Source organism: Kogia breviceps, chromosome 9 (genome assembly GCF_026419965.1).
Source record: "Kogia breviceps isolate mKogBre1 chromosome 9, mKogBre1 haplotype 1, whole genome shotgun sequence".
NCBI lineage: Eukaryota > Metazoa > Chordata > Mammalia > Artiodactyla > Physeteridae > Kogia > Kogia breviceps.
In genome coordinates this window covers 13,642,928-13,666,401 of record NC_081318.1, presented here as the reverse complement: position 1 = coordinate 13,666,401, position 23,474 = coordinate 13,642,928, and the positions used below count along the sequence as shown (strand labels likewise).

The 23,474-nt window shown below is 47.4% G+C and overlaps 1 protein-coding gene across 2 annotated transcripts; it reads left to right on the top strand.

Annotated features, from left to right (window-relative positions):
* The first annotated feature begins 1,440 nt into the window (after positions 1 to 1,440).
* Positions 1,441 to 20,478, top strand: RAB19 (RAB19, member RAS oncogene family). 2 transcript variants are annotated; one of them, XM_067041994.1, is made up of 4 exons: positions 1,441 to 1,537; positions 4,105 to 4,317; positions 6,141 to 6,324; positions 18,981 to 20,478. In XM_067041994.1, the coding sequence occupies exons 2-4, from the start codon at positions 4,117 to 4,119 to the stop codon at positions 19,247 to 19,249; spliced, it is 654 nt and encodes a 217-aa protein (XP_066898095.1). In that variant the 5' UTR covers positions 1,441 to 1,537; positions 4,105 to 4,116; the 3' UTR covers positions 19,250 to 20,478. The 2 variants fall into 2 exon arrangements, with proteins under 2 accessions (XP_066898095.1, XP_058930933.1); XM_059074950.2 differs by having other exon boundaries at positions 1,482 to 1,554; positions 18,981 to 20,470.
* Positions 20,479 to 23,474: the final 2,996 nt, after the last annotated feature.

Here is a 23,474-nt window from a genome sequence, read left to right as displayed (position 1 = left end):
GTGGATCTTGACCTACATTTCATTTTCAAGCTGCATACGCATGACTGTGGCTTTCAGAGCACAGTCTGCAGGGCCTTCCCTGGTAGTCCAGTGGTTAGGACTATGTGCTTCCATTGCCGGGGGCATGGGGGTTCACTCCCTCCTCAGGGAACTAATATCTGGCATGCTCAATGCGAACTAGGATCCTGTATGCTGCATGGCACGGGGAAAAAAATAAATAAAATAAAATTTTTTTAAAAACACAGCACAGCACGGTGTGCAGCAGCAGTATTTGGCAGTGTCTTTTGTTTTCTTGCTCTACCTGCCAACGCTGGGTTTGTCCTCCCCAAAAGAGAGGTTCCTGAAAGTGATGTGTCAATGGAATTTGGGGTAAGAGAAATCGTCATTTACAGGTTTTCTGGAGAAATGTTCTTGAGTAGTGAATAAATTGTCCTCTATTTCAGTGCTAGGCCTCAACCCACAGTAAGAAATACATCTCACATCACCCCCAGCACACACGTGCCTGTTCACAACTGATCCAAACAGCTCACGCCACAATACTCTTACTCCATAGAATGCATTCTGAATTGGTTTCCTAATCTTTTCTGTGAAAACGCTGGTTACAACCCACTACATTTGACTTCATGACTCATTAACGGGCCTCAGCCCACAGTCTGAAAACACTACACCAGTTTAATATTTTATCGACCGGGATGTTTCTGTTTTGCATGTTGTGCCTATAGCTTAACTGCCTGCTCAGCACATTCCACAGAGCGGAGCTGATCTGGTCCCCATGCTAGAAGCAGTGACTCTTCCAGACTCTGTGGGGAACAAATAAAAAGGAAAATTCACCTCAGCTCTACGCTTCTCCTGCCAGCATCAGGGACTGACGAACTCCAGGTCTTCCTAGAAATTTAACCTTGGTTCTGCGGTACACCTTGTGGGCGGAAGGAAGCGGTTTTTTTTTTCAGCTCTTTCTTCCCCTGCAAATTCAAAGTTGTTTTCGCTTCTTAATCTTCTCTTTGGATCACCTCCTTTCTCTCAGTGGCTCCTCAGAAAAGGTTATTCAAGTCCACAAAACAGTTAAATGACTCAAAACCCAGATCTGTACCCTCCTCTAAGGTGCTGTCCTTCAACTAGCCACTCCCACCCCAGCCTAACAGGGGACAGCAGGAAAAACTGGGGGTAAGGGCCGCCTAAGAGAATGTGAGCTGAAAGAAAGAACAGGGCGGCTCAGTAGGTGTTGGCTGAGGTGGCAGGCTAGTCCTTTTCATTTGGGGTTTGCTGGATAACATGTGATGCTAAGAAGCGGAGGAAAGGTGACCTCGTGTGGCCTCACCCCGTGCTTTGTACCCAGTGGCAGCTCCTCCGGATGGGGAGGGAGGCGGAGGCGGAGGGAGGGAGGGTTGACACTTTCCTTTCGCTTTCTCAGGCCACCAAACCTGACACCTGGGGACAGAACTACAGTTCCCACCACGCCTCGAGACAGGAGGAAGAAGGGGCACGGAGGACCAAAAGGAAAACCAGGAGAAAGAGCAAACATTACCTACTGGCAGAGGTGAGAGAGCCAGACAGGTAAGCAACAGGTGCAGGTTACAGGATGCAGGATAGAGGGTGTTGGGAGGGTGGACATCGCTTGTTTCTCCTTGCAGGGCGTGTTGGCTGAGGTGCAGGGGGTTTTTGTGGAAACTCTGAGGACTTACTTGGTGTGGGGGTCGGGCATGGAAGTAAGATTTCAGCTCAAATTACAGGGATAAGACACCGGAAGTGGAATGGCTTTCTTTACTTGAAAAGCCCGGGGAAGAGTTGTTTGATTATGTCTCGTGTCTGCTGGATCATTTAGCCATAGTGATTTCAGAGGAGTCCAAGAGAAGTGTAGGATCCTCCATCCGTTTAAAGCTCGTGGTTTTTACGTACAGATTTTAATTTGTGCGATGATACAGACTTGGGCTTTTCTAGGACTTCTCAGAAAACCAAAAACTAAAACTGGGGGAAATGAAGAAGGGTGTCGTAGGCAGGAACAATTTGCAGCACATCAAATTTCGTCATCAAATGAAATAAGGTTGCCGGGCTTCCCTGGTGGCGCAGTGGTTGAGGGTCCGCCTGCCGATGCAGGGGACACGGGTTCGTGCCCCGGTCCGGGAGGATCCCACGTGCCGCGGAGCTGCTGGGCCCGTGAGCCATGGCCGCTGAGCCTGCGCGTCCGGAGCCTGTGCTCCGCAACTGGAGAGGCCACAGCAGTGAGAGGCCCGCGTACTACAAAAAAAAAGAAATAAGGTTTCCTGTATTTTTAAGAGACATCTGACGAGGAGACCCAACACAACCGAAGAACAGTTGAAGGGCCCCGGTATATCTGCCATGAGGGGACATGGTTGCTGCTCCAGATATCTGCTGGGCCGTGGAGTAGGAATCTGCTGTCATGAGGAATAGGAGTCCTGATGTAGCATGAGGGTCCACAGATGGAAACCTCGGGGAGATAGATTTCAAGCCCATGTAAGTTAGAGCAGTGCACACAACATAGATTTTTTTCAGGAGGTAGTGAGCTCCTTGTGATCTGAGATGTTGTGGATATTTAAGCAGAGACGCTGAAGGTGGTAATAAAGTTTCAGGTGGGTGATTGTGTCGGTCAACACTTCCCAAGGCTAGCCAGTCCTCAAAATCACCTGGGAGTGTGTGCATGTTTTTAAATCTATTTAGCAGACCTAAGATGGGCTCCAGGAATATATATATATATATATATTTAATTATCTTCCCAGGTAATTCTGATAATCAGTTCGTTTGGGAGACACTGTCATGAGAAACTTTCTTTTCCAGCCTATGGTAGAGTATGGCACAAACATTCGAACCACAGGGGGTTTTTTTGTTTGTTTTGTTTTGTGTTGTTGCACCTCGAGGCTTGTGGGATCTTAGTTCTCCAACCAGGGACTGAAACGGGGCCCTTGACAGTGAAAGCGCAGAGTCCTAACCACTGGACTGCCAGGGAATTCCCCACAGTTTCCATTTTGAATATTCTCAGAGTCGTAATTTGCAGGACAAGAAAAAGCAGGTGCCAACCAGAAGAAAAGGGCTCTGTGACTCTTCCCGAAACTGACTTGTCTGTCAGGGCTCATTGATGCTTGCTGCTGGTTGCCTGGCCATTCAGTCTTCCAGTAACTTGTCTTCCTCCAGTGTGACATGGAGATAGGCTGACAGCTAGGCGTGTCTCCCACCTGATGACTGGCAGGTAGAACACTCCTTGCTGGGCCCCGAGGCATGTGGATCTTAGTTCCCGGACCAGGGATCAAACCCGCCACCCCCTGCAGTGGAAGCGCTGGAAGCATGGCGTCTTAACCCCCCTGGACTGCCAGGGACGTCCCAGTCAATGCTGGCACCTGAGAGTGCTGACCGTGTACTGGGCCCAGCAGAGAACAGCTGTAGAACCTCTTCATTCCAAGGTCACCCCTAAAGTAATGTTAACTCACCTAGGACAGGTGGGGGCTGTGCGGGCAGCTCCCTCTTACCTGGCCAGTAATTAACATCCTTCTCCCACGAGGATGGCAGTGCTAGGAGAACAGTGACCTGTCCTGTCCTGTGCTGAATCCCGAGTGCCAAGAATACTGCCCGGCCCCTGGTAGCTGGTCACTGACACAGGGGTCCTCAAACCCCGGGCTGTGGACCAGTACCGGTCCTGCCTGTTAGGAACCGGGCCGCACAGCAGGAGGTGAGCGGCGGGCGAGTGAGCGAAGCTTCATCTGTATTGACAGCCTCTCCCCACCGCTCGCCTTGCCTCCTGAACCATCCTGGCCCCGCACCCCGTCCGAGTAAAACTTGTCTTCCACGAAACCTGGTGCCGAAAAGGTTGAGGGCGGCTGCACTAAAGAGAGACTGGGGCTTCCCTGGTGGCGCAGTGGTTGAGAGTCCGCCTGCCGATGCAGGGGACACGGGTTCGTGCCCCGGTCCGGGAAGATCCCACATGCCGCGGAGCGGCTGGGCCCGTGAGCCATGGCCGCTGAGCCTGCGGGTCCGGAGCCTGTGCTCCGCAACGGGAGAGGCCACAGCAGTGAGAGGCCCCGCGTACCGCAAAAAAAAAAAATAATAAAATAAAGAGAGACTGAATTCCTTCTCTTCTTCCTTGATCTGTCCTAGGTGGCAAGAGCCATGCAATTCTCCGGCTCAGCCAGGGCAGCGGATGAGAACTTTGACTATTTGTTCAAGATTATCCTCATCGGGGATTCCAACGTGGGGAAGACGTGTGTGGTGCGGCATTTCACGTCCGGGGTCTACACTGAGACGCAGCAGAACACCATTGGGGTGGACTTCACTGTGCGTGCCCTGGAGATCAACGGCAAGAAAGTGAAGGTCAGAGGGGGACAGCGGTGGGTCTGCCTCTTTCAGCCGTGGTTCCTAACCCCGAAACACATGCCTGAGGAGTGAAAGATTTAAATATAAAATATGAAATCATTAAAATACCAGGAAAAAAAACCATAGGAGTATTTATTTTTATCATTGAGGAATAGAGAAATCAGGCTTTAAAGTAAGACAAGAATCCAGAAGCCATGAGGGAAAATATTGCTCCCTCTAACTATTTAAAGGTCAAATTAATACTCTTCTATATGATCATATAAAGGTGAAATTTCTACTTACTCAAAAATACCATAAACAAAGTCAAAGATGAGTGACAAACTGGAAAGAAACATTTGCAAATATGGAACTGACAGAGAGCTAATTTCTCTGATGTGAAAAGAGCTCTGATAAACATCAAAGAAAAGACCAACAACCAAATACAAAATGTAGGCACTTCACAGATTAGACAAAACAGCTACTTCACAGATGTTATATAAACTGGCTCATACATTTTTGTGAAAAAGTAAAGGTGCCCATTGTTACTCATAATTAAAGAAATGAAATTAAAATAGGTGAGATAATATCATTTACCCATTTGATCAAAGAAGATCAAAAAGTGTTGGTGAAAATGTAATAAGTGGATTTTGCGTGGGATCCTTATTAAACAAACACAATAGTAAAAGACATTTTGGAGGGACTCCCCTGGCAAGCCCGTGGTTAAGACTCCACGCTACCAATGCAGGGGGCACAGGTTTGTTTTGTTTTGTTTTTGAATTAATTAATTTATTTATTAATTTATTAATTTATCTATTTATTAAGCATCTTTATTGGAGTATAATTGCTTTACAATGGTGTGTTAGTTTCTGCTTTATTGGCGGGTGGGGGGCAGGCGCAGTTTTGATCCCTGGTCCGGGAACTAAGATGTCATGTGCCGCACCGTGCAGCTAAAAAATTTTTTTAAATTAAATCAAACAAAAGTGCAATTTCTAAAAAAAAAAAAGACATTTGGAGCCAATCAGGAAATTTTAATATGATCTGAGTATTAGATGATACTAAGGAGTTATTGAAAAGTTTATTAGCAGTGATAATGGTGTTATGGTCACATAAGAAAATGTCCATTTGTATTCGGAATGTACATTGATGGGAGTAGGCATGAAATGACATGAAGTCTGGGACTCTCTTTAAAATAATACGTCAAAGAAATCAACAGAAATGGTTCCATGAAGCAAGAGTGGCAAAATCTTGATAATTATATGGATATATGAGGGTTCACTGTTTTATTCCCTCTAGTTTTGTGTATGTTTGCAAACCTTCTTTAAAAAATACATTTTATAAATAATGTGAGTATGAAGAAACAGGTACCTTCAGACATTGTTGGAGGGGGTATAAATTGACGCCACTGCCTGGGACAGTAATTGGGAAGGTAGTATTATGATAACACTTCTAAACATGAACAGCCGAATGGTCCTTTAAAATCAAAACAGTTCAGCCAATGCTATCACCTTTTCAGGCATTAACATCAGTGGACAGACTCAAAAGATAAAGCTCAACATCTGGACGAAGGGATGAGTATGGTAGGAAGGCAAAAAAAACACCAGACCTTAGGACATTGGATCTGCCTCTCCCACTGAAGGGCACCTTAGGTGACGGCCCCCAACCTGAAAGCACATCCAGATTACCCTGGGGAGCAACTGAAAAAAACCCAGATTCCTGGGCCCCACCCCAGACCTCCTGAATCTGGATCTCTAGAACTGAGACCCAGGGAACGACTTAGGCAAGCAAGTTCCCATCGGGGGTGGGAACTCCTGATGCGGACCCCCTTTCCTGCCCTTCTCCAGATGCAGGTGTGGGACACTGCAGGCCAGGAGCGCTTCCGGACCATCACCCAAAGCTACTACCGCAGTGCCCACGCGGCCATCATTGCCTACGACCTCACCCGGCGGTCCACGTTCGAGTCTGTTCCTCACTGGATTCACGAGATAGAGAAATACGGGGCGGCAAACTTGGTCATCATGCTGATTGGTAGGTCGATTTCAAAGTGTTTCGCTTTCCTTGACTGCCCGCCGCCCCCCATGCTCAGCTTTCTCTGTGTTTCCAATGGCAGTGGAACAGGAAGCCATAAAAGTGCACGTGGCGGATGGGACCTCAGAAAACATCTGGGCCAGAAATTCCCATCAGGTTCACTTGAGCATGAGAGTGGGGTGGCTTGAACTCGTTGAGAATGCAGATGCCAGGGCCCCACCCTAGAGTTTCTCACTGCTAAAACCTGAGATGGGGCCAGACATCTAGATGAAGGTACACCCTGGCTGATTCGACACACGTCTGTACAGACTACACAGGAAGTATTCTGTAGTCTGAGCTTCACGGCGTCAGATGGCTCTTAGTCCCCGGAGGGGCCACTCAGATGACTGTGACTGACAACACTCTTGAATGACTTCTCACACCTGCTAAGATGCTGAGCAAATCTTCACAAGCCAACATCAAAATTAACCGCAACTTCAACTACACAAAGCGAACTCACAGCTTGAAATACGTGCCGTCACACTGTGCATTCAGAAACGGGTAACGTGCTGTCACTTCCCTATAGTATTAGCTTTGCAAGCAGTGCCCCTCCTAAGGACACTAATGTTTACCAAGTGGCTGCTTAATTTTGGCAAGTTGGTTTAGGTTCTTGCTACTCAAAGTGTGGTCCACGGACCAGCAGCACCAGAATCACTGGCGTTTTGGGTTTTAGGTTTCTTTTCCTTTTTTTTTTTTGTATTAAGACTTATTTTTTCAGAGCAGTTTTTAAGGTTCTCAGCAAAATTGGGAAGGTATGGAGATTGCCCATATGCCCCCTGTACTTACACATGCATAGCCTCTCCCATATCAACATCTCCTACCAATGTGGTCCATTTGTTACAAAGGATGAACCTACATTGACACATCATAGTCATCTGAACATCATAGTTTACATTATGGCTCATTCTTGGTGTTGTACTTTCTGTGGGTTTGGACAAATGTCTAATGACAAGTCTCCACCATGATGATATCATAGAGAGTATTTTCACTGCCCTAAAAATCCACAGCATCACCATCACGTTGGGGTTTGTTAAAAGTGCCCCATCTCAGGCCCCATTCCAGACCTACTGAATCTGAATCTTCGTTTTAACAGGATCCTAGAGAGATTCATATGCAAATTAAAGTTTGCAGAGCACAGGTCTAGACAGCTGCTGTGGGACTGAGAGCTAAACATACCATGTTTAGTGGATTATTTATCCATGGACAGGAATATCCTAGCTGTGTGGTAAGTTACCTTCTGAGCCTTAGTTTCCTCATCTATAATATGCAATCAGTATTCACTAGGGTTCTTGTAAAGATGTGATGAGATAATGTGTATACATCGCTTGACAGTGCCTGGCACATAGTGGGTGCTTCATAACGGGTGTGGGATTTGTTTCTAGAAGGTTCGTTTGTTTGAGGGAACTAACTCCTCTGTATTCCTTAAACAATGGGGTGGGGTGCTTATGGTGAGGGTACAAGTCCCTGGGACCTAGGAAAACCCAGCCCAGCAGTCAAGCCCAGCCAGAGCGGGAGACACAGTGGAGCCAGGCCACCCATCGCAAGCAGGAAGTTGGGGACCCTCCTCTCAGGGCTGGGCTCTGTGTACCAGCCTCCTCCACCATTGTGTATCTGGGTTGTCTCCTCTCCGAGCTGCTTCTTACATTCAGGACACTGTGGGCCTGCAGCACTCTCTCCCCCTGAATACTCCCTCCTGGGCTCCTCAAAGCATCATCCCCACCTGCTCCTGCCACAAAAGCCCTCATTCTCTCCTACCCTCTAGCTCACATTCCTCAGAAAGGAAATCCCATTGCCTCATTCCTTTTTTTTTAATACTTAATTTTAAAAAAATATTTATTTATTTATGTTTTCGGCTACGCCGGGTCTTAGTTGCAGCACACAGCATCTTTCAGTTGCGGCACGCACGCGGGATCTAGTTCCCTGACCAGGTAATCCAACCCAGGCCCCCTGCATTGGGAGCGCGGAGTCTTAACCACTGGACCATCAGAGAAGTCCCGCCCCATTCCACTTTCTCATGGCAAAGGCTGGCCCAGGCTGCTGGCCAACCCCCCGGGCGGGCAGGCCTGGGGTAAGGTGCCCGGCCTGGACCAAACAACTGGGCCCTGAGGGGGTGAGGCAGTGACAGGAAGCATAGCCGGGCTGCAGACAGTCCACAGAAGAGGTCACTGGCACACATCGCTGGCACATCTAGCCCATTTATTATTACCATTGCGATTCCAAAAAGGACTTGTTATTCTAGAACCACGTTTTCCCTTTCTTTGCTGTTTTAAGTCACAGTCTAGCCCCTGTCACATGCACGGCCTTGAAGAGAATGCTGCTTTGTAAGTCATTCTGCTCCTTGTAACTTAAGAAGCAAAGTCATTCCAAGAGCCTAGACGGGGCTCGTTCCTTCGTGCTGCATCCGATCAAAAGCTCCCTATCCACAGCCAGCTGCCAAAGAAAATGCGCCTCAAACTTAGCCCCTTTTTTCAGAGGGGCTGTGTCTTTTCCCTCATGGCAGAAACCAGGAGAGATGAGTGAGACTGGGAAGCATCTTCCACACGGAGGGCGACTTGTCTTTTCGGAGAAGAGTGAGCTGCCTCCTCTCTCTTGTTACATCTCAGCCAAAGGTCCCCTCTGGGACCAGAAACTTTTTTGATTTGACTTCAGATATAAAGAACACTAGAGAAAGCCCGCATGCAGCAACGAAGACCCAACGCAGCCACAAATAAACAAATTTATTTATTTATTTTTTTTTTTAAAGAAGGGGGCTTCCCTGGTGGCGCAGTGGTTAAGAATCTGCCTGCCAGTGCAGGGGACTCGGGTTTGAGCCCTGGTCCGGGAAGATCCCACATGCCACGGAGCAACTAAGCCCGTGCGCCACAACGACTGAGCCTGCGCTCTAGAGCCCGTGAACCACACCTACTGAAGCCCGCGCACCTAGACCCCGTGCTCAGCAACAAAGAGAAGTCACCGCAATGAGAAGCCCGCGCACTGCAACAGAGTAGCCCCCGCTCGCCGCAGCTAGAGAGAGCTCGCGCACAGCAACGAAGAGCCTACGCAGCCAAAAATAGATAAATAAATAAATAAATAAATCTATTTTTAAGAAAAGAAAAAGAAAAAGGCAGAGTTCAGAGTTATAAAAATAAACACTGACCCCAACAGAGCCGTATTTCTTCCTCAATAACCACTTCTTCGAAGCACCGAGGCGGGCACTGGCCAAGGTTTCTGACACCCTTCACGACAGCTGCTCCTGAAGTGTGAGGACCAGGAGGGGCGACAAGAAGATCTGATGACAGGTGACATTTACTAAACTCCACTCTGAGTCTGCCCCTGGGTCCCTTCATTTAATCCTCACAACCATCCTGAGAAGCAGAGACGACCATCCTCGTCTCCCAGCAGGAAACCGAGGCCTCTGGAGGTTAAGTATCCTGCCAAGGAGCTCAGCTGAGTTACCTACTGACGGGTGAGGCAGGATTTGAATCAGAGCCCCGGTGGTTCAGTTCCTGTCCAACCACTTTCCAGTAGCTGGTGAGGCTGACATCGCCCCGGAGGCCCCCTGAAGCTCTGGTTGAGGCAATGTCTCGTCCACTCCGGTGCCTGGACTTTGCAGTCAGACAGATTTGGGTTCAAATCTCCCTCTCTGTCCTTCCTGTCTGAACTTGGTCTCATCCCTCACTCTACATTTCTACTTACTCATCTATAAAACTGGTACCTGCCTCAAAGGTATTGTTGAATTGAAAGGATTAAACAAGGTAGCATACAAAGCACTTAGCACAGTGCTGAGACCTCAATCCAGGAAAGCTGTCCTGCCCTGCTGAATGAGGGGCTCAGAGGGCATCCCCCGGAGAGAGGGGACATAGCTGAGCCGGCAGGGAAGGTGGGAACCCCACCAAGAGTAGCTCCCAGGGAAGGGAAGCTTGGGTGTGAACCCCTTGCATCTCGCTGAGCGGAACCATGCAGTCCTAATTTCACCGGCGGTTACCCAGGAAGGTGGGCTGGATCCCTCTTCCATTAAATTCACAGGCTTCCCAGGACACGTTGAAGCAGAAGAACCTTGAAAGCTGCCATGCAAAGCCACTCTGCCCAGCCATCCCCTCTACCGTGTCTTTGGAAGGCCTCACCCCTTCTCCACCGCCGCCTTCTCCTCCCTTGCTGGCCCCGCCCCTTGCTGGCCCCGCCCCCCACCGGCACGGTCCTTCGCTCCTCCTCCCCCTACTGCAGAAACAGGTGAGTGTAGGGGAACAAATGCCAAGACGTGGTGGGATTTCCACGAGTCTCACAACTTTTGCTTGATATTTACTCCCTCGTCTGTCTGTTGTAACAAATATCTCTGCCCCACTTCTTAACTGGTTCTAGAAACGCCCCCAAAGATGATCAGTGTTCCCTCTTATGACGCACCCAATCCCAAGGGCTGACACCACGGGTCTTCCTGTCCGTGGCCTCCTCGCCTTAATCTGGGATAGCCAACTGTGCTGTTCCTCACAGAAGTGTCCCTGCCGCTTGCACCATATTTTCCATTCTGTCTCCGTGGTTCTTCACACAATGGCTCTTTCTCTCTCAGCCCCTAGAGGCCAATGTCACCACCATACAAAATCAAAGAGACGACTGTGCGTTGATTTGTCCTGTTCCTCCCCCTCCAGCCATTCACAGGGAACCCAGCTCCTCAGTAACGTCTCTCTGTTTACTTATTTTAATTTTTTTTTTTTTTTTTTTTTTTTTGGTGTACGTGGGCCTCTCACTGCCGCGGCCTCTCCCGCTGCGGAGCACAGGCTCTGGACGCGCAGGCCCAGCGGCCATGACTCACGGGCCCAGCCGCTCCGCAGCACGCGGGATCCTCCCGGACCGGGGCACGAACCCGTGTCCCCCGCATCGGCAGGCGGACTCCCAACCACTGCGCCACCAGGGAGACCCTAAAAATTTTTTTTAATTTTATTTTTATTTATTTATTTTTGGCTGCATTGGGTCTTCGTTGCTGCATGCGGACTTTCTCTAGTTGCGGTGAGCGGTGGCTACTCTTCGTTGCAGTGTGCAGGCTTCTCATTGCAGTGGCTTCTCTTGTTGCAGAGCATGGGGTCTAGGTGCGTGAGCTTCAGTAGTTGTGGCACACGGCTCAGTAGCTGCAGCTCGCGGGCTCTAGAGTGCAGGCTCAGTAGTTGTGGCGCACGGGCTTAGTTGCTCCACAGCATGTGGGATCTTCCCGGCCCAGGGCTCGAAACCGTGTCCCCTGAATTGGCAGGCGGATTCTTAACCACTGTGCCACCAGGGAAGCCCCTGTCCCGCTGTTTAAAACCTTAGGTGTCCCCATCACCCCCAAGATAACGCACAAATTCCTGAACATCATTCACAAGGTGCCCTGCTTTCCCCCTGGAGATGGCTGCTTCTTATCTTTTTCTCATCCCCCACTGCTCTGTTTCTAACTTCTTAACTCTTCTTACTCCCTCAGAGTAAGGGTTTGGGAGCCAACTTCCTTTTGTAGGTTATGTGGCTGTTCTGTCTCTTAACATACTTTGGCATCTGCTATTTGTCCCCTTAGGATCTCGGGCAAACTTTCCACTTAAACCCCTGTTATATTTAAAGGTCCACAATCTCTCAGCAAAAAGCTCTTAGAACACAAGATTTCACAGTTCAGAATTTGGCAGATCTTAGAAGGGTGCATTCTATGTTACATAATACCCTAAGGGTCTGGGCCAAGGCCCTGTGGTCAAATGCATTAATATTTATGCAGTGAAATGTATGAATAGTCGTACAAATCAGGTTGAATAAAAACTTCAAATGGCCAGTTGAGGGCAGATTTTACTGTCAGATGAATTACCAAAAAACTTAGGAGTTGTGGAGTGTTTCGGATTTGGGAAAGGCAGATAAGGGATTGCATGTCTGTACTACTAACAACTCATACCTCTCACCTGGTCCTTAGTATATAGTATTTCCTGACCTGTCTCTGCCTGGTAAATGCTTGTACGGCTATTTAACTGTCCGTGTGTCTCTCACGCCTCCCTGACAAGATGAAGACCCCTTCCCATATCTCTCTGGGTGCCCAACATAGAGCACTTAGCAAGCAAGGACTTGGATTCCATGTAGCAAGCACACAGTTTCTTTCCCTTCCACCAGGCGTCCGGGTCCATCCTGAGGTGTGCAGCCACCAGCTTTGGGGAGGCTGCACGGCAGAGAGTCAGGGCTATTAATCTGCTGCGGTGATGGGAGGAGCAGATTATAAATGCAACCCGGCCCAGAACCCCATAGATCAAAGTGAGGAATGCAGAGCAGGAGACCAGACTCTGGGCTCAGGGATTCCTACTTCCACAGCATCCCTTCCCCTACCAACCAAGAAGCAGGGCTTTGCCCCCAGCTTAAACCTCACTAGCTACACAGATGCATGTAGTTCTCTTGAAGGTAGTACCTGAATGTTTCCGGTGGCTGCTATAACTAATTACCATAAACCGAGCAGCTTAAAACAACAGAAATTTGATCTCTCTCAGTTGCGGATGCCAGAAATCTGAACTCAGTGTCACTGGGCCGAAATCAAGGTGTCAGCAGGGCCGTGCTCCCTCTGGAGGCTCTGGGAAGAGACTGTTCCTTGCCTCGCTAGCTTCTGATGGCTGCCATCATTCTCTGGCTTGTGGCCCCATCACTCCGGTGTCTGCCGTCTTCACATCCTCAATGTTTGTACTCAAGTCTCCCTCTACCGGGCTCTTATAAGGATACTGTACATAATCATGTTTAGGGCCCACGTAGCTAATCCAAGATATCTTCCTCTCCCCAGGCCCCACTCCCATCTCAAGGCCCTTAACTTAATCACATCTGCAAATACCATTTTTCCAAATAAGGTAATGGTTACAGTTTCCAAGGATTAGAACCTGGTACCTTGGGGACCATTGTTCAGCCTGCCACAGTACCAGAAGGGGTAATGTCCACTGAAAAAATTCTTGGGGGCTTCCCTGGTGGCGCAGTGGTTGAGAGTCCGCCTGCCGATGCAGGGGACGCGGGTTCGTGCCCCGGTCCGGGAAGATCCCACGTGCCGCGGAGCTGCTGGGCCCGTGAGCCGTGGCCGCTGAGCCTGCGCGTCCGGAGCCTGTGCTCCGCAACGGGAGAGGCCACGGCAGTGAGAGGCCCGCGTACCACAAAAAAAAAAAAAAAAAAAAAAAGAATATGGCCAGCAGCACCCTCCCTTCAGTCTCCTCTTCATGCCCCTCCCAGTTACTCCCTCTCCTCCCCACAAGGTAAACACAATCTCAATATCATCTTACCCCCTAAGCCCACATCACTAAATGCTGCAGTTTTGTTTTGCTATTGTTTTTGAACTCTATAGAAGTGGAGTCATACAAATATCTTTAAAAAATATATTTATTTATTTATTTGGTTGCGCCGGCTCCTTAGTTGTGGCATGCATGTGGGATCTAGTTCCCAGACCAGAGATCGAACCCGGGCCCCTGCATTGGGAGCACGGAGTCTTAACCACTGCGCCACCAGGGAAGTCCTGACACAAATATCTTTTATGTCTAAGCTTCTTTGCCTCAACATGGAGTTTATGAGTTTCATCCATAGTGTTGCATGTCACTGTAACCTATTCTTTTGCATGATTTGTATAATCTTCCTTTGCAAAGTCTCTCTTCTTTCTATTGGTGATAGACATTTGAGTTTTTTCAGTTTGGGACGATTAGGAAAATTGCTGTTCTGAACATCCTTGTTTATGTTTATTGATGCCACATGGGCACACGTTTCTGTTGCGTACCCACCTGGGAGCAGAACTGCACACTCCTGCAATTCTAGTAAGATCATCTCAGACTCCATATTCCTGCCGGCAGGGTCTGCAAGTTCCGGTTGTTCTACATCCTCACCAGCACTTGCTATTATCAGACCTTTTCATTTCTTCCATCCTGATAAGTGTGTCGTGATATCACTAGCGTTTTTTATTTGCAGGTCCCTATTCATTGTTGAGGTCAAGCACCTTTTCATACACTTGTTAGCTATTTGGATATTCTCTTTTCAATTCTCATGCCCATTTTTCTACCTGTTGTTTTGTCTTTTTCTTATTGATCCCTACAAGTACCTTATGTTTTCTGTAAATAATCTATGTTGGTTCGGGTGTTCCAGGAAGATGTCAGTACAGGATCTGATAGACATGCAAGAGATTTATTGGGATAAATGGCTGTGAGGGGTAAAGAGGAAGGAGCAGGAGGCAGGGAGAGTCTTCTATGTGATGCAGACCTGCCCCTGGAAAGGAGAGAAGGGAGGAAGGAGGATGGTGTCTAAGAAAGGTTCGTTCAGCCCTGAACCAAAGCTGCCTGGTAGACGAATGGAACCCTGGTCTCTGCAGCAGGGGCCTGCGTTAGTGCCTCCCTGTGCTGGGGCCTCTGCACCAGCTGGCGGAGGACAGTGGGGGAGCAGCTGGGCTGGGGTCACCTATGCTTCCAGAAGTCAGTTCTCTTGAAGGAGCTCTGAGCCCTTTGTCAACTGCATGTGTTGCAAATACATCTTTCACTTTTATTTATTTATTTTAAATTTTATTTATTGATTTTTTTAATGTTTTGGCCGTGCCGTGCGGCATGTGGCATCTTAGTTCCCCGACCAGGAATCGAACCCACACCCCCTGCATTGGAAGCTCAGAGTCTTAACCACTGGACCACCAGGGAAGTCCCTCATCTTTCGCTTTTACTCTCCTCTTCACTCTCCTGATGGTGTATTTTGATAAATAGACATTTTTAATTTTAATATATTTCAATCCATCAAACTTTTCCTTAATGATTATTGCTTCCTGTATCCTATGTAGGAAAATTTACCCTAATTGAAATCATTAACATAGCTTTACATTACCTTTTGAAGCTTGCTTGCTGTATTTATTTGTTTTTCGTTTTTCTAACATCTTTTTTTTTTTTTTTAAAGAAGATGTTGGGGGTAGGAGTTTATTAATTAATTAATTAATTTATGCTGTGTTGGGTCTTTGTTTCTGCGCGAGGGCCCTCTCTAGCTGTGGTAAGCAGGGGCCACTCTTCATCGCAGTGCGCGGGCCTCTCACTATCGCGGCCTCTCTTGTCGCGGAGCACAGGCTCCAGACGCACAGGCTCAGCAGTTGTGGCTCACGGGCCCAGTTGCTCCGCGGCATGTGGGATTACCCCCAGACTAGGGCTCGAACCCGCGTCCCCCGCATTAGCAGGCAGACCCTCAACCACTGCGCCACCAGGGAAGCCCTGTGTTTTTAACATCTTTATTGAAGTATAATTGCTTTACAATGGTGTGTTAGTTTCTGCTGTATAACAAAGTGAAACAGCTATACATATACATATATCCCCATATCTCCTCCCTCTTGTGTCTCCCTCCCACCCTCCCTTGCTTGCTGTATTTGTTTGTTTATAATTTATTATGACTTTTACATTTAGATCTGCAATCTACCCAGCATTGATTCTGGTGTACAGTGAGAGGTCTGGGCCAAAAACTTGTAACTATTCATGTAAAGATCCAATTGCCTCAGTACTATTGACTAAAAAGGCAATCTTGTCCACTGCTCTGTGGCACCATCTTTCTGTGAAGGGTACATATATTTCTGAGTTTGTTTCTGAGCTTTTTATTCTACTCTACTGGTCTATTTCATGCATTCTCTTGGAGGACAAAAATATTTTAGATATTACAGTGGTTTGTGGCCCCCAAAGGGCCAGATATACAGTGTATCTGTAGGGTCTGTACACAAATTTTGTAGGGTCTGTACACAAATGTTCACTAAAGCACTATTCATAATAATAAAAAACTAGAATCAACTCAGTTTCCTTCATATCGGTGGATAGTTAAACGAACTGTGGTACATCCATACCATGGAACATGACTCAGCAATAAAAAAGAAACTACTGATACATACATTACTCTGATGGATCTCAAGAATTATGCTGAGAAAAGCCAATCTCCAAAGGCTACCTACTGTATGATTCTTTTTTTAAAAAAAAATTTATTTATTTATTTTTGCTGCATTGGGTCTTTGTTGCTGTGCGTGGGCTTTCTCTAGTTGCAGGGAGCTAGGGCTACTCTTCATTGCGGTGCATGGGCCTCTCATTGCGGTGGCTTCTCTTGTTGCGGAGCATGGGCTCTAGAGCACAGGCTCAGTAGTTGTGGCGCACGGGCTTAGTTGTTCCACGGCATGTGGGATCTTCCCGGACCAGGGCTTGAATCTGTGTCCCCTGCATTGGCAGGTGGATTCTTAACCACTGCACCACCAGGGAAGTCCCTACATAACATTCTTGAAATGACAAAATTATACAGATGGAGAACAGATTAGTTAACAGGGGGTCAGGGATTAGAGCCGGTGGGAGGTTGTAAATGGTAGCACAGTGAGCACTTCGTGGTGATGGAACTGTTCTGTATCTTGACTGCACTGGTAGGTGTAGGAATCTACACGTGATCAAATTGCACACATACATATGCACACATAAACACAAAGGAATGTGTGTATAATTTGTGAAATCTGAATAAGCTCTGTGGGTTGTATTAGTGTTAATTTCCTGGTTTTGATGCTGTACTGTAGTTGTGCAAGAGGTTACCATTGGGGGAAACTGGGTGAAGAGTACACTGGACCTCTCTGTATATATATATAGCGTGCGCGCGCGCGCGTGTGTGTGTGTGTGTGTGTGCAATTTCCTGTGAATCTAAATTTTTCTTCCAAATAGGAAGTTTTACTGTTTTTCAGAGGCGAAGGGGTAGTTAGGGGGAAAAAAGATCTAAAAAGACCCTCTATGAGGACAATAAAGAAACACTGGTCTAGCCCATCTTAATTACTGTAGCTTTGTAATAAATCTTGATGTCTAGTGAAACAAACCTGGTGAGAAAGTAATTTCGCCTTTAGATTCCTGCCTCCGAGAGATCAAAGTCCAGTGATTAGATGAATGTAGGATTGAGGAGGAGGAGGAAAAGAAATGGGGTACTTCTCCTCTTACAGTAAATCCTGGGCTGTGCTGGCAAAATCCCTCATCGAGCCTTCTGGGGGAATTGCAAATGTTCTGTGTCTTGAGGGGGATGGCGGTTATGGGACATAGACATTTGTCAAAACTCACTGACCTGTCTGCTTCAAGTCTGTGCATTTTATTGCATGTAAATTATAGCTCTGTCCTTCACTATTCACTCCATGCCTTGAATCCAACAAATCTTATCACAGTCTCCTCAGTGAGACCAGGCCCCATCTCTACAGTCACTTGGGAAAAAAAAAAAGTGAAAAGAGGAAAAAGATATGAAGCAAGTAGAGAGAAGCCAGAGAGGGTCACCAGCACAGCCTTCACCTCGTCACACTTGGCACGAATGATGGTCCCCAAATACAGGGGCTCCACCTGTCCTGGGCAATAAAACACACACCTCCAGCCCATTCCTAGCAGCTCTTAATGCTCTTACAGGACAGTGAATTAAGACAGCAGCTCCATGAATACTCTGAGTCGAAAAGACACGTGCACCCCAATGTTCACAGCAGCACTATTTACAATAACCAAACCATGGAAGCAATCTAAGTGTCCATCAACAGATGAATGCATAAAGAAGATGCGGCACATATATACGATGGAATTTTACTCAGCCATAAAAAAGAATGAAATAGGGCTTCCCTGGTGGCGCAGTGGTTGAGAATCCACCTGCCGATGCAGGGGACACGGGTTCGTGCCCTGGTCCGGGAGGATCCCACATGCCGCGGAGCGGCTGGGCCTGTGAGCCATGGCCGCTGAGCCTGCGCGTCCGGAGCCTGTGCTCCGCAACGGGAGAGGCCACAACAGTGAGAGGCCTGCGTACCGCAAAAAAAAAAAAAAAAAAAAAGAATGAAATAATGCCATTTGCAGCAACATGGATGGACCTAGAGATTACACTGAATGAAGTAAGTCAGACAAAGACAAATATCATATGATATCACTTATATGTGGAATCTAAAAAAATGATACAAATGAACTTATTTACAAAACAGAGCCAGACTCACAGATGTAGAAAACAAACTTATGGTTACCAAAGGAGAAAGGTGGGGGAAGGATAAATTAAGAGTTTAGGATTAAGAGATACACACTACTAAACATAAAATAGACAACCAACAAGGACCTACTGTACAGCACAAGGAACTATATTCAATATCTTGTAATAAACTATAATGGAAAAAATCTGAAATTTTATATATATATATGAATCACTTTGCTGTATACCAGAAACTAACACAACATTGTAAATCAACTGTACTTCAATTAAAAAAAAAAAGATAGTGGCTCTGTTTCCATTCATCGTTGGGTTCATTTTCAGTAAATCTGCCATCAGTAACTATTTGTGAACAAATGCATGTGTGCATTATTGCTAAACTAAAATGTTCTTTTTCAAGTTCACCTTTTAAAAAAACCAGATTAAGGGCTTCCCTGGTGGCGCAGTGGTTGAGAGTCCGCCTGGTGATGCAGGGGACGCGGGTTCGCGCTCCGGTCCGGGAAGATCCCACATGCCGCGGAGCGGCTGGGCCCGTGAGCCATGGCCGCTGAGCCTGCGCATCCAGAGCCTGTGCTCCGCAACGGGAGAGGCCACAACAGTGCGAGGCCTGTGTACAGCAAAAAAAAAATAAAATAAAATTTAAAAAATTAAAAAATTAAAAATAAAAAACCAGATTAAGTTACTCATCGGAATATCTGCTTCTCTCTCACTCCCAGGGAACAAATGTGACATGTGGGAAAAACGGCACGTTCTGTTTGAGGATGCCTGCACGCTAGCTGAGAAACACGGCCTCCTGGCTGTCTTGGAGACATCTGCCAAGGAGTCCAAGAACATCGACGAGGTCTTCGTGCTGATGGCCAGGGAGCTGATGGCCCGCCATAGCCTGCCCTTGTATGGGGAGGGCCCCCTGGGCAGCCTCCCCCTGGATTCCAGTCCTGTCCTCACGGCCCCGGGGCCGAGGGAGAAGAGCCAGTGCACTTGTTGAGTACGTTCCCCTGGCTGGTGGCACCCAGCAGAGGCCACGTCCGAGACCAAGGGCAGCGGACGGCCTCGTGTCTGCTGAGTAGACCTCGGACCCCAGTGCAGACTTGCGCCGATCCTACTCCTGCCTGCCTGGTGGGGGGGGGGGGGCACCCTTTTGCTCAGTTCACACCAGAGGGGGAAACCCTGACTCTGAGGATAGAGGACACCACTGTTTTTCTTGACTTTTCCTAGGACTCAAGGCCCAGCGGTAGGAGGACAAGATTTGTTCCTTTTCATCTTTCCCTTTTCTGTCTCCCCAACCCTTCAGCTGTTTTCTACTGAACTCTGCTTCTCACTTGAAGAAGAGGGTAGTGAAGGAAAGAAGAAAAGAGAAATACAAAAAGGAAAGAAGAGAGGGGAGAAGATGCTTGGAACATTGCAGAGTGGTTGAAAACAGTGCGGGCGTGGGAAGATGGGGAAGAAGCCTGCAATGACGAACCACATGCTGTTAACTTTTGCTCCCTGACATTCACACCTCGGGTCTTAGTTTGGGGGGCAAAGCTTTTTGACCTAAAGACCATAAATACGGTCTTGCCAAATGGTCAGGAGCCACGTGATGGAGAATTAGATTTCACTTTATCCGAGTTGGGCTGATTGGACCACCCTCCTAGGATGAGCAAGATGCCTACAATTTCTTTCCAAAAACACCCAATTATCTGCTGGATCAAAAGTCACTTCTGAATTGAAATTAAATTGGCTCACAGACAAATATCAAACCAGTACTGACCTTGCTGTATGGCCGGGGCGTGCTGTGCACCCTCTGAAAGCTGTGAGTCATGACCCTTGTGTCTGCAAAGCTCCCTGATGGTTGCTGCTGAGGGTGTCTTACAATTCTAATAAGAACTGCAAGTGCTGGTCCAGCCACAACATCAGCTCTGAAAGAGGAAATGTCTGTCCGGGGCGCACCCAGGGTGCAGGTGAATCCTCCCCAGGCATTTCTAGCTGTAGCACCATTATCTGTAAGCTGAGACCAGAACAAAACAAATAGCCACTAGCCACGTGTGACTGAGTACTTGAAATTGGCTAATTTGAATCTGATGAGCTCTGAATGTAAAATACATACCAGAATTTGAAGACTTATTACCAAAAAAAAGTAAAGTATCTTGCTCATAATTTTTATATTGATTATATGTTAAAATGATATTTTAGATTAATATCATTCTAGGTTAATAAAATACATATTAACATTTCAGCTGTTTCTTTTTACTTTTTTTAATGTGGCAACTAGAAAATCTTAAATTATGTGTGGCTCACACCATATGCCCATTGGACAGTACAATAGAGCAATGCTTCTGTAGTGGAATTCCCCAACCACACCTATGACAGGGGCCAGGGGATGCTTGTCTAGGATTCCTGACACCCATGGCTGACTGACTGAATCTTTCCAGAAACCCACACTTCACCAAGCTTGCCAGGTGATTCTCCCCACACTAAACCTTGAGAACTACTACCATACAGAGGTTAGGTGAGGATGGGAGTGTAACCACAGAGAATAAATTACCTTTTAATTCACAGCAATATATATTAATTTTTGAAGCGAACAACTTACCTTTTGGAAACATGAGGGAAAACTATTACAAGCCAGAAATAATAAATGCATCAAAGCAGATTAACCTTTTTTCACATACACATTCTTGTTCTAAAGAAAGGGTTATGTGAAGCAGGAGTTCACAAGGCAGATCAGGAATTCACCTGTGCCAAGTCACTGGGCAATTTTCATAGGAGGCAGTGAGCAGACACTCATTAAGAAGGGGAAGGAAGGGGCTTCCCTGGTGGCGCAGTGGATAAGACTCTGCGCTCCCAGTGCAGTGGGCCTTGGTTCGATCCCTGGTCAGGGAACTAGATCCCACATGCATGCTGCAACTAAGAGTTCACATGCCACAACTAAGGAGCCTGGGAGCCACAACTAGGGAGCCTGCCTGCCGCAACTAAGACCTGGTGCAACCAAATAAATAAATAAATATTTTTTAAAAAGAAGAAGAAGGGGAAAGAAAACTGAGTGGATCAGGGGAAAGTGTGCAGACAAGAAGCTGAGCAGGATATGAGATTAATGGTTCACACCAATGCTCCTTCATTTATCTGCACATCAGTCTCAACCAATACTCTAAAACCTCATCAGCTTCTAGGATGATGCACTCTGCGGGTTATGTGGAATTAAAATATTCCTACCAACAGGTTACACACGTGAGAACAAGGTTACCTGAACACCAGCAACCTGTAATTAACCAGCGTGGGCTCCTGTTGAAATAATGGTGCTGGGACAGAAGCCCTGGAAAGGGCAAGCAGAGTGGAGCAGCTTCCCTGGGTGAGGGCGCACAAACGCCTGCTCTGAAAAGAGGCGCAGGCTTTTCTGAAGCTCAGAGCAGGCTTGTACCACACTGTGACGCTCACTCAGGCAGGCACTGCTTTAGAGCCGGGTCCAGGAAGACTCCGTGTTAACTGAAGCTGGCACTTTTCTCACATCCTCAAAACTGTACAGTTGTTAACAAGGGAATTATATGAAATTAAGTTTCAAAAGGGACATTTTGAAAGAAAAAAAGATTATGGAGGTATAAAACAGATAACTAATGAGAACCTACTGTATAGCACAGGGAACTCTACTCAATGCTCTCTGGTGACCTAAACGGGAAGGAAATCCAAAACAGAGGGGATATATGTATACATATAGCTGATTCTTTTTTTTTTGCGGTACGTGGGCCTCTCACCACTGTGGCCTCTCCCATTGCAGAGCACAGGCTCCGGACGCGCAGGCTCGGCGGCCATGGCTCACGGGCCCAGCTGCTCCGCGGCACGTGGGATCTTCCCGGATCGGGGCACGAACCCGTGTCCCCTGCATCGGCAGGCGGACTCTCAAACACTGCACCACCGGGGAATCCCTAGCTGATTCATTTTGCCGTATAGCAGAAACTAATACAACATTGTAAAGCAACTATACTCCAATAAAACTTAATAAAAAAAGATTATGAATGTCTCTATTTTGTCTGCCAGTGTCAAGTACGTCTCCATGTATGAGCAAATCTTTCAGTTAATATTTCATTGTTCATAGATTATTCCTGAATCTCTTCCCCATTCTATTACTGAAAAGGCCTATTGGTAGTAACAGTAATAGTACTACTACGGTAATAATAATGGCAAACACATATGGCAATTACTATGTGCCTGGCACTGTACCAGGCTTTTTTTGTTTGTTTGTTTTTGGCCGCGTGGTTTGCGGGATCTTAGTTCCCTGACCAGGGAAGGAACCCGGGCCGCCCCCTGCAGTGGAAGTGCGGAATCCTAACCACTGGACCACCAGGGAATTCCCCAAGCATTTTATTTATACTAACTCAGTGCATCCTGTCAACTACTTTTGAAGTAGGTACTATGTGTAACTCCTATTCTAAAAATGAGGCTATGAGACACGGAGCGATTAAAGTCACACAGCTAGTTAAGTGGCAGAGCCAGGTTGCAAACCCAAGTCACCTGGCTCCAGAGCCCACTCTTTTTTTTTGTGGTACATGGGCCTCTCACTGTTGTGGCCTCTCCCATTGCGGAGCGCAGGCTCAGCGGCCATGGCTCACGGGCCCAGCCGCTCTGCGGCATGTGGGATCTTCCCGGACCGGGGCACGAACCCGTGTCCCCTGCATTGGCAGGCGGGCTCTCAACCACTGCACCACCAGGGAAGCCCCAGAGCCCACTCTTAACAATTATGCTACACTCTCTCTCAGATAATGACCAGTATTGGATTTGGGCTCCACCACGTTCACTCCTCATCAACCTCTACACACACAAAAATACACTCACCGCAAGATAAACTCACATACATACATTTCAATATCCTTCAAAATAAAGTTGTGCAGCTCTCCCTATAAAAGAAGCTGAAGGGGGGCTTCCCTGGTGGCGCAGTGGTTAAGAATCCACCTGCCAATGCAGGGGACACAGGTTCATGCCCTGGTCTGGGAAAATCCCACATGCTGCGGAGCAACTAAGCCCGTGCGCCACAACTACTGAGCCCGCGTTGCCACAACTACTGAAGCCCACGTGCCTAGAGCACGTGCTCCGCAACAGGAGAAGCCACCGCAATGAGAAGCCCGCGCACCGCAACAGAGTAGATCCTGCTTGCCGCAGCTACAGAAAGCCTGCACACAGCAAGGAAGACCCAACGCAGCCAAAATAAACCAATAAATAAATTTATTTTTTTAAAAAAA

Bases quoted from the DNA above. Each gene is read 5' to 3' on its own strand.
- RAB19 (XM_067041994.1), top strand. From the start codon at position 4,117: ATGCAATTCTCCGGCTCAGCCAGGGCAGCGGATGAGAACTTTGACTAT. The intron at 4,318-6,140 runs GTCAGAGGGGGA...GCCCTTCTCCAG, and splicing joins TCAACGGCAAGAAAGTGAAG to ATGCAGGTGTGGGACACTGC. The intron at 6,325-18,980 runs GTAGGTCGATTT...TCTCACTCCCAG, and splicing joins CTTGGTCATCATGCTGATTG to GGAACAAATGTGACATGTGG.